At 35.8% G+C, this 16,843-nt stretch overlaps 2 protein-coding genes across 2 annotated transcripts in view; one reads left to right on the top strand and one right to left on the bottom strand.

Moving 5' to 3' along the window:
- The window catches only part of LOC136036496 (L-lactate dehydrogenase-like), a 102,199-nt gene that overhangs the window by 12,853 nt on the left and 72,503 nt on the right, over positions 1-16,843 (top strand). The gene's annotated exons all lie outside the window — the stretch shown is intronic.
- Positions 1-16,843, bottom strand: part of LOC136036495 (advillin-like) — a gene marked incomplete in the record, with an annotated part of 128,196 nt that overhangs the window by 87,176 nt on the left and 24,177 nt on the right. Inside the window, 1 exon segment of the mRNA XM_065718766.1 lies at positions 9,227-9,304. Coding sequence (XP_065574838.1) covers positions 9,227-9,295 — 69 coding nt within the window.

The raw sequence follows: 16,843 nt of genomic DNA, 5'->3' as shown, positions 1-16,843 counted from the left end.
CCCCGCATTCCCATGATTCCAACGGATCTGCCTTTTCAATTTAAAAGATTGCAATTCCCAATTCGATTAGCATTTGCAATCACCATTAACAAAGCTCAAGGTCAATCATTAGAAAAATGTGGTATAGATCTTAATACTGATTGTTTTTCCCATGGACAATTGTACGTTGCATGTTCGAGGGTCGGTAAACCTGACAATCTATTTATATGCAGCGACAATTGGACAGCGAAGAATGTTGTATATTCGCAAGTTTTACGCAGTTAATTTGTATTTTGGAACCAAATGAAGCGGTTAATTATCCATCTGAATTTTAAATTCCATAGATCCTTCAGGGTTTCCACCACACGTGCTACAACTAAAAATAGGCGTACCAATAATACTTTTAAGAAATATCAACCCACCAAAGCTTTGCAATGGCACGCGACTTGCCGTAAAAAAAAACAATGGAAAACCTAATAGAGGCCACAATCTTGACAGGGCCTTATGAGGGTGAGGCTGTTCTTGTTCCTCGCATTCCCATGATTCCAGCGGATCTGCTTTTTCAATTTAAAAGATTGCAATTCCCAATTCGATTAGCATTTGCAACCACCACCAACAAAGCTCAAGGGCAATCACTAGAAAAATGCGGTATAGATCTTAATACAGATTGCTTTACCAATGTACAATTGTATGTTGCATCTTTGAGGGTCGGTAAACCTGACAATCTATTTATACGCACAGACAATGGGACAGCGAAGACTGTTGTATATTCACAAGTTTTACGTAGTTAATTTGTATTGTATCTATCTATCTATCTATCTATATAAAAACGAGTTGTGTGTATGCATGTTTGTTTGTTTGTAAAAAGAGCGTTTGCATATGACGTCATTATTAGTACATACGGCTTTGTATATGGACAGACAATGGGAAAGCCAAGAATGTTGTATATTCGCAATTTTTACGTAGTTTGAAACACATATATAAATCTATCTATATTCACAGGTGGGACACAGGGACACAACTACAATGGCGTGTAACTAATATGGCGCGTAACGACTTACGCGCGCGGGGGGGCTTGGGGGGGCGCAAAGCACCCCACCAACTAGGTGTTGGGGTGGCGCGAAGCGCCACCCCAACAGCTAGTATATCTATATATATAAAAATAAGTTGTCTGTCTGTGTGTCTGTCTGTCAGGTGACGTCATGTTTCTGTGTCGACTGACGTCATGAAGTTAGTTGTCGTCATCTTTGCTATGACGGTGACGTCATTAAAGATATTTAATTATGAAGTTAGTTGTCGTCATTTTTGCTATGACGGTGACGTCATTAAAGATATTTAAGACATATATGTTCACGTAGAAATCTATTAATGTTTAAGTTTAAAATGACTGATGAACTTACAATGGCAAAAGCCGATGAAGATGCTCAAAGAGTCTATGCCAAAAAACTTGCTGCTGATAGAGAAAGTCAGAAAAGAAAGCGTGCCGAGGAATCAAAAGAACAGCAAGGAAACAGGCTTGAGGCTGATAGAGAAAGAAAGAACAGAAAGCGTGCCGAGGAATCAAAAGAACAGCAAGGAAACAGGCTTGAGGCTGATAGAGAAAGAAAGAACAGAAAGCGTGCCAAGGAACTACCAGAGCAACGCGAAAGCAGACTTGCTCCTAAAAGAGAAAGTGAAAAAAGAAGGCGTGCCGAGGAATCACAAGAACAGCAAGAAATCAGGCTTGCTGCTGATAGAGAAAGTAAGAAAAGAAAGCGTGCCTAGGAATCACAAGAACAGCAAGAAATCAGGCTTGCTGCTGATAGAGAAAGTAAGAAAAGAAAGCGTGCCGAGGAATCAGAGCAACCTGAAAGTTATCGCCTGGCATTCAGGTACAGCCCAGTCGATGATTATAGCTTGAGTAGATGTGTTCAAATCGGGACAATGTCTAAAATTTGTCCCTATTGCAAGGCCTTGAAATTCAATGGTGAAACAATGGGAATGTGTTGCGCCTCAGGAAAAGTTAAACTTCCTCTATTGGCTGCACCACCAGAGCCATTGAAGACTTTCCTTACTGGAACTACGTCAGAATCTAAGCGTTTTTTGTAAAAAATCAGAAAATACAACTCATGTTTCCAAATGACGTCGTTTGGAGCCCAAATCGAAAATCCAGATCAATTTATGTCTACTTTCAAAGTAAAAGGGCAAATTTATCATAGAGCTGGGTCCCTTCTACCATTCTCAGGCGAGAATCATAAATTTTTACAATTGTACTTCATCAGTGATAGAAATTCTGAATTGAATGCACGTTGCGAAATTTCTCCCAACGTTGAAAGGACAATCGTTTCCCAATTGCAACATCTTTTCCACGAAAATAATAATTTAGTGCGTCTGTTCAAAACAGCCATCGATTTGATGCCTACTGATACGCATAAAATTGTTATTTCCGCTGACAAAAAACGTTGGAGAAATTTTCTTTTTGGATGCGCCAGGAGGTACTGGTAAAACGTTTGTGATAAAACTGATTCTGGCATCAATTCGATCAAAAAATGATATAGCGTTGGCAATTGCGTCGTCCGGAATAGCCGCAACATTGCTGCCTGGTGAAAGAACTGCTCATTCCGCTTTGAAATTGCCTCTGAATTTGCATTCTACAGAAACTCCCACGTGCAATATTTCCAAATCATCTGGGATGGGTAAAGTATTGCAACAATGCAAACTTATTATTTGCGATGAGTGCACAATGGCACACAAAAAATCACTCGAGGCTCTGGATCAATGCTTGAAAGATTTGAGAGGGAAGTCGAAACCCTTTGGCAGCACATTAATATTGCTTGCGGGAGATTTCAGGCAAACATTACCTATAATACCTAGATCAACTCCTGCAGACGAAATGAATGCTTGCCTGAAAAATTCTAATTTAAGGGCACACGTAAAAATATTAAAATTAACTACAAATATGCGTGTCCGATTGCAAAACGATGACTCTGGTCAAACATTTTCAGATCAATTGCTGGCAATTGGAAACGGGAAGCTCCCAGTAGACTCAATTTCAGGACGTATACAACCACCTGCTGATTTCTGTAATTTAGTGACGTCCAAAAATGAAGTTGAAAAAGTATTTCCGAATATTCTAAAAAATTATAAAAATAATAAATGGCTAAGTGAAAGAGCGATTCTCGCACCCAAAAATATAGACGTCCACGAAATCAACAATATTGTTTTGACCAAGATTCGAGACCAGGCAGTCCTTTACAAGTCAGTCGACACAGTTTTGGAACCAAATGAAGCGGCTAATTATCCATCTGAATTTTTAAATTCCATAGATCTTTCAGGGTTTCCACCACACGTGCTACAACTAAAAATAGGCGTACCAATAATACTTTTAAGAAATATCAACCCACCAAAGCTTTGCAATGGCACGCGACTTGCCGTAAAAAAAAACAATGGAAAACCTAATAGAGGCCACAATCTTGACAGGGCCTTTTGAGGGTGAGGCTGTTCTTATTCCTCGCATTCCCATGATTCCAACGGATCTGCCTTTTCAATTTAAAAGATTGCAATTCCCAATTCGATTAGCATTTGCAATCACCATTAACAAAGCTCAAGGTCAATCATTAGAAAAATGCGGTATAGATCTTAATACTGATTGTTTTTCCCATGGACAATTGTACGTTGCATGTTCGAGGGTCGGTAAACCTGACAATCTATTTATATGCAGCGACAATTGGACAGCAAAGAATGTTGTATATTCGCAAGTTTTACGCAGTTAATTTGTATTGTATCTATCTATCTATCTATCTATATAAAAACGAGTTGTGTGTATGCATGTTTGTTTGTTTGTAAAAAGAGCGTTTGCATATGACGTCATTATTAGTACATACGGCTTTGTATATGCACAGACAATGGGAAAGCCAAGAGTGTTGTATATTCGCAATTTTTACGTAGTTTGAAACACATTTATAAATCTATCTATATTCACAGGTGGGACACAGGGACACAACTACAATGGCGCGTAACTAATATGGCACGTAACGACTTACGCGCGCGGGGGGGCTTGGGGGGGCGCGAAGCGCCCCACCAACAAGGTGTTGGGGTGGCGCGAAGCGCCACCCCAACAGCTAGTATATATATATATAAATAAGTTGTCTGTCTGTCTGTCTGTCGAGTGACGTCATTATATGTCGTCTGAATTATCTCATCATATACCAATTCAAAAACGAAAGTATTCAAGCCGAAGTAGCTGAGTTGGTAAAGCGTTATGTTCCAGGTTCCAGGTCCGAGAGGTTCCAGGTTCGAACCTTGGCTTTAGCATTAATACAAAAGAAGAAAAAAACTAAAAAAGGTAAAAACTACAAAAAAAACTAAAAAGAAAATACTAAAAAAACTAAAAAAGCTAAAAAACTAAAAAACTAAAAAACGGTAAAAAACTAAAAACTAAAAAAGAAAAAAAAAACTAAAAAAAGGTAAAAACTACAAAAAAAAACTAAAAAGAAAAAAACAAAAACTAATAAAAAAACTAAAAAACTAAAAACTGAAAAAGAAAAAAAAACTAAAAAAAGGAAAAAAAAACTGAAAAATGAAGGAGAAAAAGAAAACTAAAAACCGGGACTTCATATTTATGTTAGCGTGAATGTCCACAAATAGGTGAATGTCGGCATTGGCCGGTGAATGTCCTAAATATCTTTTTTTTTTTTTTTTTTTTTTTACCTTGGATTTAGTCAGTGTTGTAGTCTACTTTTTCAATATAATGCAAGTTTTGATGATGACAGGTTAGATTTGGTTAGATTAGGTATGGTTTGGTGAGGTTAGCTTCGGTTAGATTATTTAGCCTATTTCTGACGTTTATAACCAAATTTAACCTAGCCTAACTCAATCTAACCTAACCTGAACTAAGATAACCTAACTTAACTTTTATCAGCATACCTTGCATAAGACTGAAAACGCTGACTCGCAAAGCTAATTGAATCCAAGCAGTGAAAAAGAGATTTCGGACATTCACCGGTGAATGTCGACATTAACCAGATTTAAGACATTCAGGATAGCATATATATATATATATATATATATATATATATATATATATATATATATATATATATATATATATATATATATATATATATATATATATATATATATATATATATATATATATATATATATATATATATATATATATATATATATATATATATATATATATATATATATATATATATATATATATATATATATATATATATATATATTATATATATATATATATATATATATATTTATATATATATATATATATATATATATATATATATATATATATATATTTATTTATTTATTTATATATATATATATATATATATATATATATATATATATATATATATATATATATATATATATATATATATATATACATATATATTTTCTTCCCGACTGTGTCAGACCTGTATCATTAGAAATGACAGAAGCCTCTTAAAGCTGAAGATGCTGCTCGGAGAAGCTTAAAAATAGGTCGTGCCAAAGAACAATAAAAAGTTTCTCGGACTCAAAAGTTTCCAGACAACACTAACTCTTGGAGATCTCAGCAATTTGGAATTTATTAACATTTACGGAAAGAAAATGTTTAAAATATATCGCGTTTTCAGCATGGGAAACATGACGCTATGGCGCCTAGAAGGCTTAGGTAGACTAACCCTACTCCTGTTTGTGTTAGTTCATCCTTCAGCATCCCCTAACAGTTCAAACTTATTAACCTTAGCTGTTACAGAGGTAGTGCTGGTACACTATTTTTACAACATGGATGCACTTAATGTCTTTTGATTTTGTTCAGCATTCCTCTCAACATTGACTGAAAGTGTAAACTTTCAGTTTGACAACATTGACTGAAAGTGCAGATATGCTCTTTTGGCAGTCTGGATGCCCATATTATCTATTGATGAATTTAAACATCCAATCCAATATAACCAGAAAGTTTCAACTTAATACCCTTCACCGTTTCTAGACGTCACAGACAAACTATGATGACGACCTGGAAGCACACAGAGTCTATTGATTTAGTTCAATATCCCTCCTTAAATATCCATTGGAGGTTTCAGCTTATTATCCTTAGCAGTTTCTGCACCATTGCGAACATGCTCCCTTTGAAGACTTGAATTCTCATTGCGTATCATGATATGGTTCACCATCTCCGTTGACATTCCTTGACAGTGTCAACTTAATACCTTTAGCTGTTCCAGAGATATTCCAAACAGGTCTTTTCGACAACCTGGATGTGCAAAGTATTTTTTTGATTTAGCTCAAAATCATCCTGGACATTCCTTTAAAGTTTCAGCTGAATATCCTTGGCTTGTTTGGAAACCAAGGTAAAGCAAGCCTGTCTTCCCAGTATTAAAACACAAATGTAAACAACGGGCAACTTGCATGATTCACAACCTTTGCTTCAGGGTTGCATGTTTATCCGCAGAATTTCATGGATCCCAGGGGGTTGTGTTATCCCTTGAGTCATATTTATTGAATCTTTCAACTAATTTGAACAAACTGGCTATTTCAAAATTTCGATCAGATATCTTTGGAGGTTAAGGGGGTGTAGCTAAAACAGATTGGGGGCTGGATACCCTTCAATTATTTTGTACACTTACTCTTCAAGTTTAGAACTGAATGAGCTCCCTTCGAAGTTTCTATGACCGCTCATTTCATACCAAGTAACCTAGTAAAAAAAAATTAATAATTAAATAAATAAAAGTTTGAAGCGATATCGCTGTTTACTTAGGTAGCACCATTGCACTGCTTATGATGAGTGAAGAATGGAAGAACTTCGTATATTATTGTGTTTTCTTTAAAAAGCGATATTTTTAGTCCAAATGTTTCAAAAGTTAATCGGTAAATATACATTTACAATTACCAATTAACTGCATTTGTTGCACTCGTAAATGATTTCAGCATAGCACTACAACACCTTAGCGTAAGTAGCATGGATTAAGGAGGAGAATCCCCCTGGCACATGGGCTCATTTCGGTTCATTGAAGTTTAATGCTGTTCTTTAATTTCACTTAAAAGAAACTTCTTTTTGTTATTTAATATTGGTGGAAATTACAAAAGCATGCTGAACCTGAACATAATGCTGAATAAGTTAAAAAGAATGCTCCAATAGAGCAGAATAAACAATTTCAACTTTGTATATTCATTGTTACAGAATCAACATTTAAGCATCCAGTATTAGATAATTATTATGAGATTTCTTTTTCGGCCTACCCCAGCTTTATTTTAATAGTAAACAAATAAATGGAATTGTGTCTCTCTGTCTCATTGTGCAAGACTATTCTCTTTAGCCTCTTCAGGTTGGAGAAGCCTCTTCATGCTGGAGAAGCCTCTTCAGGTTCGAGAAGCCTTTTCAGGTTGGAGAAGTCTCTTCAGGCTGGAGAAGCCTCTTAAGGTTGGAGAAACCTTTTCAGGTTCGAGAAGCCTCTTCAGGTTTATCACAATGGCTAGAGAAGCTAAAAAGACGTTCCTCCAGAGTATAATCAAAAGTTTCAGCCTCTTTTTTTCATTTTGAAAACCTTTCCGGCAGGACTTCGATGCTCTTTTGACCGTTCCTAGAATAGCTGCAATGTGTGCAGATCAGTGAATATTTTTTTGATTGTTGCTTTTGGCCGTGCCTAGGACTCACCTTCTATTATATTTGGGAGTTCCTTACTTTTGAATTCGTCAGAAACCACTTTAAAAGATTTAGAATCTTTCTAAGTAAAAGATTTACTATCTTAAAAGATAGTTGGATAGAAATAATGGATTTCGAATATGCATTCAAATATGCAAAATTGCGATAACGACATGACTTTAATTAATTTTTTTTATGAAGTGCCTGAACAGTTGATTCTTAACTGTAATCACGTTGACTGTAAATTTTGCAAATGACAGACATGCTGTAACATGTTGAGACCAAAGTAATGAGAGGATTTCCAATTCGAATGATTTAACGGTACTAAGCATAGGGTACTTGGACACTTTTGGCAGTTTAGGTTAAATTATCAGCCCTTTGGATTCTTATTATTCAGCTGGCTAATTCCACACTGTTGGTGGCACTAATAGCTTTTAGTCCCTATCAAATACATACAAATCTCAAACCAGTCTCAGTCTCAATGCACCTATTACCAGTTCCCCGTGCTTTTTCGTTCAGCCGACAAATCAACTGATGCCAAATGAAGATTTCGGCAAAATTTCTTCCTTAATGGTTCGTCTTAATTGGCAAGTAATTTTAATAAGGATGCTTTATTTCTTGGACAATAATGTAGACAAGCTGCCCGATCAAGTGGACAGCTTCGCTTACTTAGGTAGTATTATTACTGAATACGGTAGGTTCTGAAGCGTTGGCACTCCGTAAAACGGAGGACGACTTGCTAGATGTTTTCCAGAAAAATTGTCTACTGCTTGCTTTAGATACCCGACTAGCTGATCATATCTCAAACGAACAGCCGTACAGAAAATCTGGTTCAATCCCGTTTTCCTGGGCTATATAATGACGGAGAGGTTGAGATGGTTAGGACACGTTCAGCAGATGAAGAATGACAGATTGCCATCGTCAGCAAACCGTCTAGGGCCAAACAAAAGGCAGGCTATCCCCAAGTGAGATTGGAGGATGTCGTAAAAAAGATTTAATAGAAACTGAAACTTCTTGGGAGGGTTTAAAAAGAGAGGCTTCGATAGATTGGGATGGAGGAGGGCCGTGCGTAGCTGTGTTGGCCTCAGAAGGCTTGTTGCTGCAGCAAGTTGTTCATAATAATAGCAGCACAAGTACTGAAGCAATAGTCGGGAACATGTTCAGCATGGCTAGCGTTAAGAATAAAAGAAAGCGTAGTCATTTCTAAACACCAGCTATCTACTTAAAGCATGAGGCAAGGCCGTATCAAGGGAGGGTTCTCGGTTATGAAGCCCCCCAACCCAACTTTTTCCGACTCGTAAACATTTGACAAATTGCATGAAACCAGTTTTTGATGTGTTTTTTCTTATTATAAAAAAAAAACAAATACGATACCCCCCCCCCGAAAAAAAGATCCAGGATACACCCTTGATAGGATATGATGTTTCTCTTTGCAGCTAATGTATAGGCCTTCTATGGTATAGAATCTTATGACCCTTATTTCACCAATTAAAAGGTTCCTAAAGCAAGCCCATAAGAAAGAGGCTGTTACGAGTATAGGGAATCTTGGAAACCCCTGCACATTCTTCAGACAGAAACAAACGTTAACTAAACCCAAAAAAGAAACTTTACCTCGATGCGCCAAACATAGAAGCCCGTTTGATTTGGCTTTATAGCTGAAAATGCGGGGTCAACTGCCATCTTTGAAACCTGAAAAAATAAAATATTAAAAACGTAAGTAACGTATAATTTCTGATGAAAAAATTAAAAAAACCTGAAATAGCATGTTTGTAAATTTTTCAACTCAAATTTTTACCTCTCTTAATAAAAGTAGATTTGGCAATTATTCCGAATAAAATTGGCTGTTTCATTGACTGTGTGTTTACTATAAAAATTAGTAGGTTCCCATAGTATGAAATCAAATGTCATTTACAAATTAGAAGTTGAGTGTAGTCTTAAAATCAGTCCCCTAATTTTACTAAACTATAAAGACATTTTTTTTTTTTTTTTTTACAAAAGTAAAGAGTGAAATTTAACGAACAGATGTTAACCAACATATGATGAGGATGCAGGCTCCCTTAACTACCCACTCGTCATAGTAAATTTAACTTGTCACTTACTGTAAATTTATTAGAACGCAGTAAATACAGAGAGTTTATCTTGATGCGCCATCTGAAACATCTTTAATATGGCTTTTCTGTAGCAGAATCATTAAATAAGTCTAGATTTTCACCCAATGGCATCTTAGCCCTATCTGGACGAAATTGACATTCTTTACTTCAAAATACCTGAAATTTTCACACAATGACATTATGACTCTAAGTTTTGGCCAAATTTGTCGTTGTGTGTTACAAATTGACAGAAAACAGCACTTAACGACGGGAGACCTTTTGTATTACTTACCTTGGCCATTAGATCTCTAAATTTCATTCGACTAATCACTGTCTTCATCTCTAAAATTAAAAGTTTGATAGGTCAAAACCAAGGGGAAAAAACGAAGAGACAAGCTGATTCACACTCCTTACTCTCCTTCTAAAAGGGAATGTCCTTACCTTTTTGACAGAGGGGTTGAACTTCCATTTACGGCTTATCAAGGATGTTAGTTTGATGGTCTAGTTCCCATCCAGATCTCACCCCTTTTCAAAAATTCTTCAAAGGAAGTTCTTTTTGATAGAACAACTTTCTGGTAGTATCCATGGTCATAACCATGCTGATCATCACAATAGATTTATCTCGTGGTGTTAAAAATTTCGTTTTTGTTGAGCATGTGGTTCTTTTTATGTATTATTAATATAGTTAAGCAGACTGCAAATGCAAAAAAATAATGTTTTCAGTCAAAGGCTTTAGTAATCCATTTGCCTCTTATCAGTTTGCATTGTCTAGAAATTTTTATGAGGATCATATTTTTAATGCCTAGCTTCATACGAGTATTAAGAGACTATGGTATAATGGAATGGAATTTTGAAGGGTTTGTGTTATATTTTTACAGCATAAGACATACTAGAAAAATAATATTATTATTTTGGTAATGAGCGAGAGTTTTTAAGGGGTAGTTTTTTCTTCTTCAGAATTTACTTTGGTCAAAGTCGTGATATGTTTTCTCAAATGGTTTTCATATTTTCTAAGTTCTTAAAAGTGAAACAGCAACACCAGTTAATTTTCAGATTGTCTAGACTAGTTAGAAATCAGATGGTAGAAGCCCGTTCACATTATCAATTCTCTAGCAATTAAGTTTCCGCGCCCTAAAAGAAAATTATTCCTAATAGTTGTTAGTAATATTCTCTAACAATTCGAAATATTGCAGCAGAAAATACCGATACCAACCATATCAATCGGTAAATAAGTGAATCTTTGTCGTTGAATTAAAAAAAAATAAAAAAGAATTAGAAAAAATATAAAAAAAAAAAATTAAATAAAAACATAAAAAATCTAAAGAATAGAAATAAAACTTGATTTCTTCCTTCAAGAAATACCTGAAAGGTTTTCACGTTTTACATTTTCACTACATTATTTTAGACCCCCCCCCCAAAGCTTGAAATGTTTTTTTTATTTTTCATTTTTTTTTTAACTTTTGGAGGCCTATTTCCCGGTATCTTGGAGTCATTGTTGACCAGAATTTAAGCTGGAAGCTCATGTCACTGGCCTAAGGCTTAAGTTACGAAGGAACGCAGGTGTAGTGCATCGTCTTAAATTTTTTCTTCCTTTTTAAGCTTTAAAATCAATCTATTTTTCTCTTGTTCATTCGTATATTAATTACTGTTCGATTATTTATTTGGGGGCGTATTTCACGCATTTCTCCTGTTGTGAAGTTACAAAATAAAGCAATGATAATCCTTAAGATGTTATTTTATTCCTCAGTTTCTCTTCCTGGTATGTCTCCAACTAAGAGTCTTACAGTTATTTTAATATCATTCTGGTTGGAAAAATTTTAGCTTTTCAGTGTATACTTTTCTGTGTCCGTTATCTAAAGGATCTGCTACCAGATTGCTTTAAATCATTTTTTCCGGGCCCTCCCTCAGTCCGACCATACAATACTCGTTGTCCTTTAAGTAAGCTTCCTGTGCCTTTCATTGTCTCCGAACGATCTAGATTTTCGCCTAAAAATATTATTACAAATTATTGGGACATATATGAATCTTTATTTGATCAGAGTCTATCGCTATTAACATTAAAAACTAAAATCCAAGCTCTGCTAATTAGTAAATATTAATTTGTGAGTAGCTTCTGGCCGTTCAGCTATCGGATAAATAATGTAGATAGCTTCGAAAGCCACACTGCCTTTCCATGACGAAAATATAACAGTTCAAAACAGAGATGGAACCTTTTAATTGACAGTGAAACAAATATAACATTTTTAACCGGATATTTCGAACACATATACAGTGTCCATCATGAGCAGTAAAACTCTGATGTTTTAATGCTGATGATGGACAAAAAAAAGATTTTTTTTTAGAATAGTTCCAGCATCCTTACTTCAGCGAAGTTTAACCAGGAGTGATAAATAGACTGAGATGAAACAAGGCAATTCATTGAAATGAAAGAAGAATAATTAAAAACAAGTTTTTATTGCTAATCTTGCTTTTTTGACAGCCAGCCTCAAAGGTCTATTTGTGACTGGTTCTGTGTTAATTAAATAAAAAAAAAAACAAGTTTTCTTAAATGGAAGTAAGGAGCGATATTGAAAACTTAAAACGAACAGAAATTACTCCGTATGTGAAAGGGGCTGTTCCCTCCTCAACGCCTCGCTCTTTACGCTAAAGTTTGACTCTTTTTCTCAACTCTACTTTTTAAAACAGTAAAAAACTTTAGCGTAAAGAGTGGGGCGTTGAGGAGGGAGCAGCCCTTTTCACATACGAGTAATTTTGTTCCTTTTAAGTTTTAATGTCGCTCCTTACTTTCAGTTAAAAAAAACTTGTTTTTTTATTTAATTTCTGAACGTTTTTGAATTAATGCATGTTTTGATTTTGCCTCTCCGCGCATGAATAATTAAAAAAAAAATTTGCATATTAATTTATTTTTGTGGCTAAATGGCTTTCTCTTAGTTTTGATCGGACGATTTTGAGAAAAAAGGAGCGAAGGAGTAGGCCTAGTTACCCTCCAATTTTTGGGTTATTTAAAAGGCAATTAAAACTTTTAATTTCTTACGAACGTTTTTATTAATAAAATATACATAACTTACGAATTAACTTACGTAACGAACTTCAATATTCGTATGTTTTTATCACGTATATGAGGGGGCCCCCTCGTCAATACCTCGCTCTTTACACTAAAGCTTAAATTTTGTCCCAATTCCTTAAGAATGGCCCTGAATTCATATGTGTAGAAGTTTCTGTTCGTTTTAAGTGTTAATGCTGTTCCTTACTTTCACTTGAAAAAACTTTTTCATATTTATTTTTTCATTGTTCTTTAAAAAAAGATAAAAAAATCCTTTGCCCCCCTCATGGAAATTTTCTTTCCCCATGACAAATTCCTCCATGGAAAGTTCCCCCGGCATAACCCCCTCCCTTTAACCCCTCCCCCAGCCAAAAAAATCCTCCTGAAAGAGTCTGTATAATTCCCAATAACCGTTACTATATGTAAACACTGGTCAAGGTTTGTAACTTGCAGCCCCTCCCACGGGGACTGTGGGAGAGTAAGTCGTCCCCAAAGACACAGTTATTAGGTTTTTCGACTATGCTGAATAAACTGGCTATCTCAGAATTTTGATCCGGTGACTTTTGGAAAAAACGAGCGTGGGAGGGGGCCTAGGTGCCCTCCAATTTTTTCGGTCACTTGAAAAGAGCACTAGAATTTCCAATTCCCGTTAGAATGAGCACTCTCACGACATTCTAGGACCAATGGATCACCCCTGGAAAGAAAACAAAAAAAAAACACGCATGCGTGATCTGTCTTGTGGCAAAAATGCAAAATTCTACATTTTTGTAGATAGGAGCTTGAAAGTTCTACTGTAAGGTTCTCTGATACACTGAATCTGATGGTGTGATTTTCGTTAAGATTCAATGGCTTAAGGGTGTTTCCCCTATTTTCTAAAATAAGGCAAATTTTCTCAGGTTCGTAACTTTTGATGGGTTATTCTAAACTTACTATATTTAAAATCAGCATTAAAATGTAATTCTTTTGATGTAACTATTCTTATCAAGATTTAGTTTTTTAGAGTTTTGGTTAATATTAAGCCGGGTCCCTCCTTACTATACAACTACAGAAGAGAGAATAACGAAGACTTTTTTTCCCAAGACAGTGAACCAACAAAACCTATGTGAATATTTCGGCCCTATATCTAAGGGCCGTCTTCAACAAAGAAAATAATAAACAATAAAACACTTACAATAAAAGTTTTCGGTTGAAAATCCATTCTTTTTTTTAAAAATAGCCTTGGCATCATTGCTTCTTAACGAAAAGTTCAGCCAAGACTGAGTGATAAAAGCTAACATTTTACAAGCTAAAAAGGTTCATTCATTGAACTAACTGTATTTATTAAAAATTGGAATAATTTCTTATTGCGATATTTGCCTTCTCTGCAGCTAATCTTGTAGTTCTTTTGGGATTGGGCTTGTTTTTATTCGTTCCTATTTTTGTTTTATTTTGAATTAGATTATTTTAGGTAATTAATTTGGTGTACATAGGGTCGAGTGTGTATTCACCCAAGTCTCTTTTTAGGGATGTATTATTATTTAATAAATACAGCCAGTTCAAAATAAATACAGTTAGTTCAATGAATGAACCTTTTTAGCTTGTAAAATGTAAACTTTTATCACACAGGCTTGTCTGAACCTTTCGTTAAGAAGTAATAATGCCAAGGCTATTTTAAAAAAAGAATGGATTTTTAACCGAAAACTTTTATTTTAAGTGTTTTGTTGTTTATTATTTTCTTTGCTGAAGACGGCCCTTAGAAATAGGGCCGAAATATCCAAATAGGTTTTGTTGGTTTACTGTCTTGGGAAAAAAAAAATCTTCATTATTCTCTCTTCAGTAGTTCTATTATGGAAAAGCAGTGTGGTCTTCGTCATTATTTACCTTACTATACAGTTCGTTACCACGAACTGTTTGATATCTACTGGTTCTTCAATTATTTTGTTAGATGTTTAATTAAATTCGTGCATAGAGCACTTAGTGAATATTTAAGGAAATATTATTATTAATCTTAAGTCTGATTTCAATTGCTTCTCGAACTACCTGCTTTATGCCTAGGTCATTGTTAATAAGGATGGATTCTTCAAAAAGTATTATTAGGTTAGTTTTTATGACACTTGGTATTAACCAAGTGACATATAGCAATCGCAAATTCTGTCGGTCTGTCGGTCCCGGTTTTGCTACTTTATGTAGTTCCAGGTAAGCTAGGACAATTAAATTTGGCAGGCTTATCAGGGACCAGACCAGATTAAATTAGAAATAGTCGTTTTCCCTATTTGACCATCTGGAGGAGTGGGGGAGCCCGTTAATTCGGAAAAAATAGAAAAAATGAAGTGTTTTTAACTTACAAACGGCTGATCAGATCTTAATGGAATTTGATGTTTGGAAGGATATCGTGCCTCAAAGCTATCATTTTAAATCCCGACTGGATCTGGTGACATTGGGAGGAGTTGGGAGGGGGAAACCTAAAATCTTGAAAAACACTTAGAGTGGAGGGATCGGGATGAAACTTGGTGGGAAAAATAAGCACAAATCCTAGATACATGATTGACATAACCGGATTGACGGATCCGGAGGGATAATTCTGAAAAATAGAAAAAGTGACGTATTTTTAACTTACGAAGGAGTGATCGGATCTTCATGAAACTTCATATTTAGAAGGACCTCGCATCTCAGATCTCTTATTTTAAATCTCAACGGGATCCAGCGTCATTTGGGGGGGGGGCAGTTGAGGAGACCTAACATAACCGGACCGGATCTGCTCTCTTTGGTAGAGTTAGAGGGGGGGGGGGGTAATTTGGAAAAATGCGGTATTTGCAAGTTACGAAAGGGTGACCAGATCTTAATGAAATTTGATATTTAGAAGTATCTTGTGCTTCGAAGCTCTAATTTTAAATTCCGACCAGATCCTGTGACAATGGGGGAGTTGGAGGGGGAAACCGAAATTCTTGGAAAACGTGAAAATTGGGGTATTTTTATCTTACGAATAGGTAATCGGACCTTAATGAAATTTGATATTTAGAAGGAATTCATGTCTCAGAGCTCTTATTTCAAATCCCGACCAGATCTTTTGACATTGGGGGGAGTTGGTGGGGAAAATCTTGGAAAACACTTGGAGTGGAGGAATCGGGATGAAGTTTGGTGGATAGAATAAGCAAATGTCCTTGATATGTGATTGACGTAACCGTACCAGATTCGCTCTCTTTGGGGGAGTTGGGGGAGGGGTTAAGTGATTTGGCGAGTTTGGTGCTTCTGGACGCGCTAGGACGATGAAAATTGGTAGGCGTGTCAGGGAGCTACACAAATTGACTTCGCAGATTCGACCATCTGGGGGGCTAAAGGGAGAGGAAAAATTAGAAAAAAATAGGTATTTATAACTTACGAGTGGGTGATCGGATTTTAATGAATTTTGATATTTAGAAGGACATCGTGACTCACAACATCGAAAATCAGCCTCTGATTTTCCTTTTAAATCAATATATTGATTCCTAGAATTTTGTTAGAGCTCATACCATATGAGCTCTTTGGCTCTTGGCTCTTAGCTCTTCTTGCCTCGTCACAAGTGCCATATGAGCTCTTAGCTCTTGTCTTTTTGTCTTCTTCTTGTTTGATTATTTGGATATGCCAAAGCACAATATCTATATCATTCCAGGCTCAGCTGTACTATATGAGCACTTGGCTCTTAGCTCTTTTTGCCTCGTCACTAAGAGCTCATATGACACTTGTCACGAGGTCGGAAGAGCCAAGAACTCATATGGTATGAGCTCTAGCAAAATTCTAAGAATCAATAGATCACCAATCACCCATTCGTAAGATACCTCGTTTTTCACGTTTTCCAATAATTCCGGTTTCCCCCTCTAACTCCCATCAATGTCGCCAGATCTGGTTGGGATTTAAAATTAGAGCTCTGAAGCACAAGATCCTTCTAGATATCAAATTTAATTAATATCTGATCACCTGTTCGTAAGTTACAAATACCTCATTTTTACTAATTTTTCCGAATTACTCCCCCCCCACTCCACCAAATAGAGCGGATCCGGTCCGGCTATGTCAGTCACCTATCTTGGACTTGTGCTTATTCTTTCCACCGAGTTTCATCCTGATCTCTCCACTTTAAGC

The sequence above is a fragment of the Artemia franciscana genome, chromosome 15, assembly GCF_032884065.1.
Source record: "Artemia franciscana chromosome 15, ASM3288406v1, whole genome shotgun sequence".
NCBI lineage: Eukaryota > Metazoa > Arthropoda > Branchiopoda > Anostraca > Artemiidae > Artemia > Artemia franciscana.
This window is presented reverse-complemented; position numbering and strand designations above follow the sequence as displayed.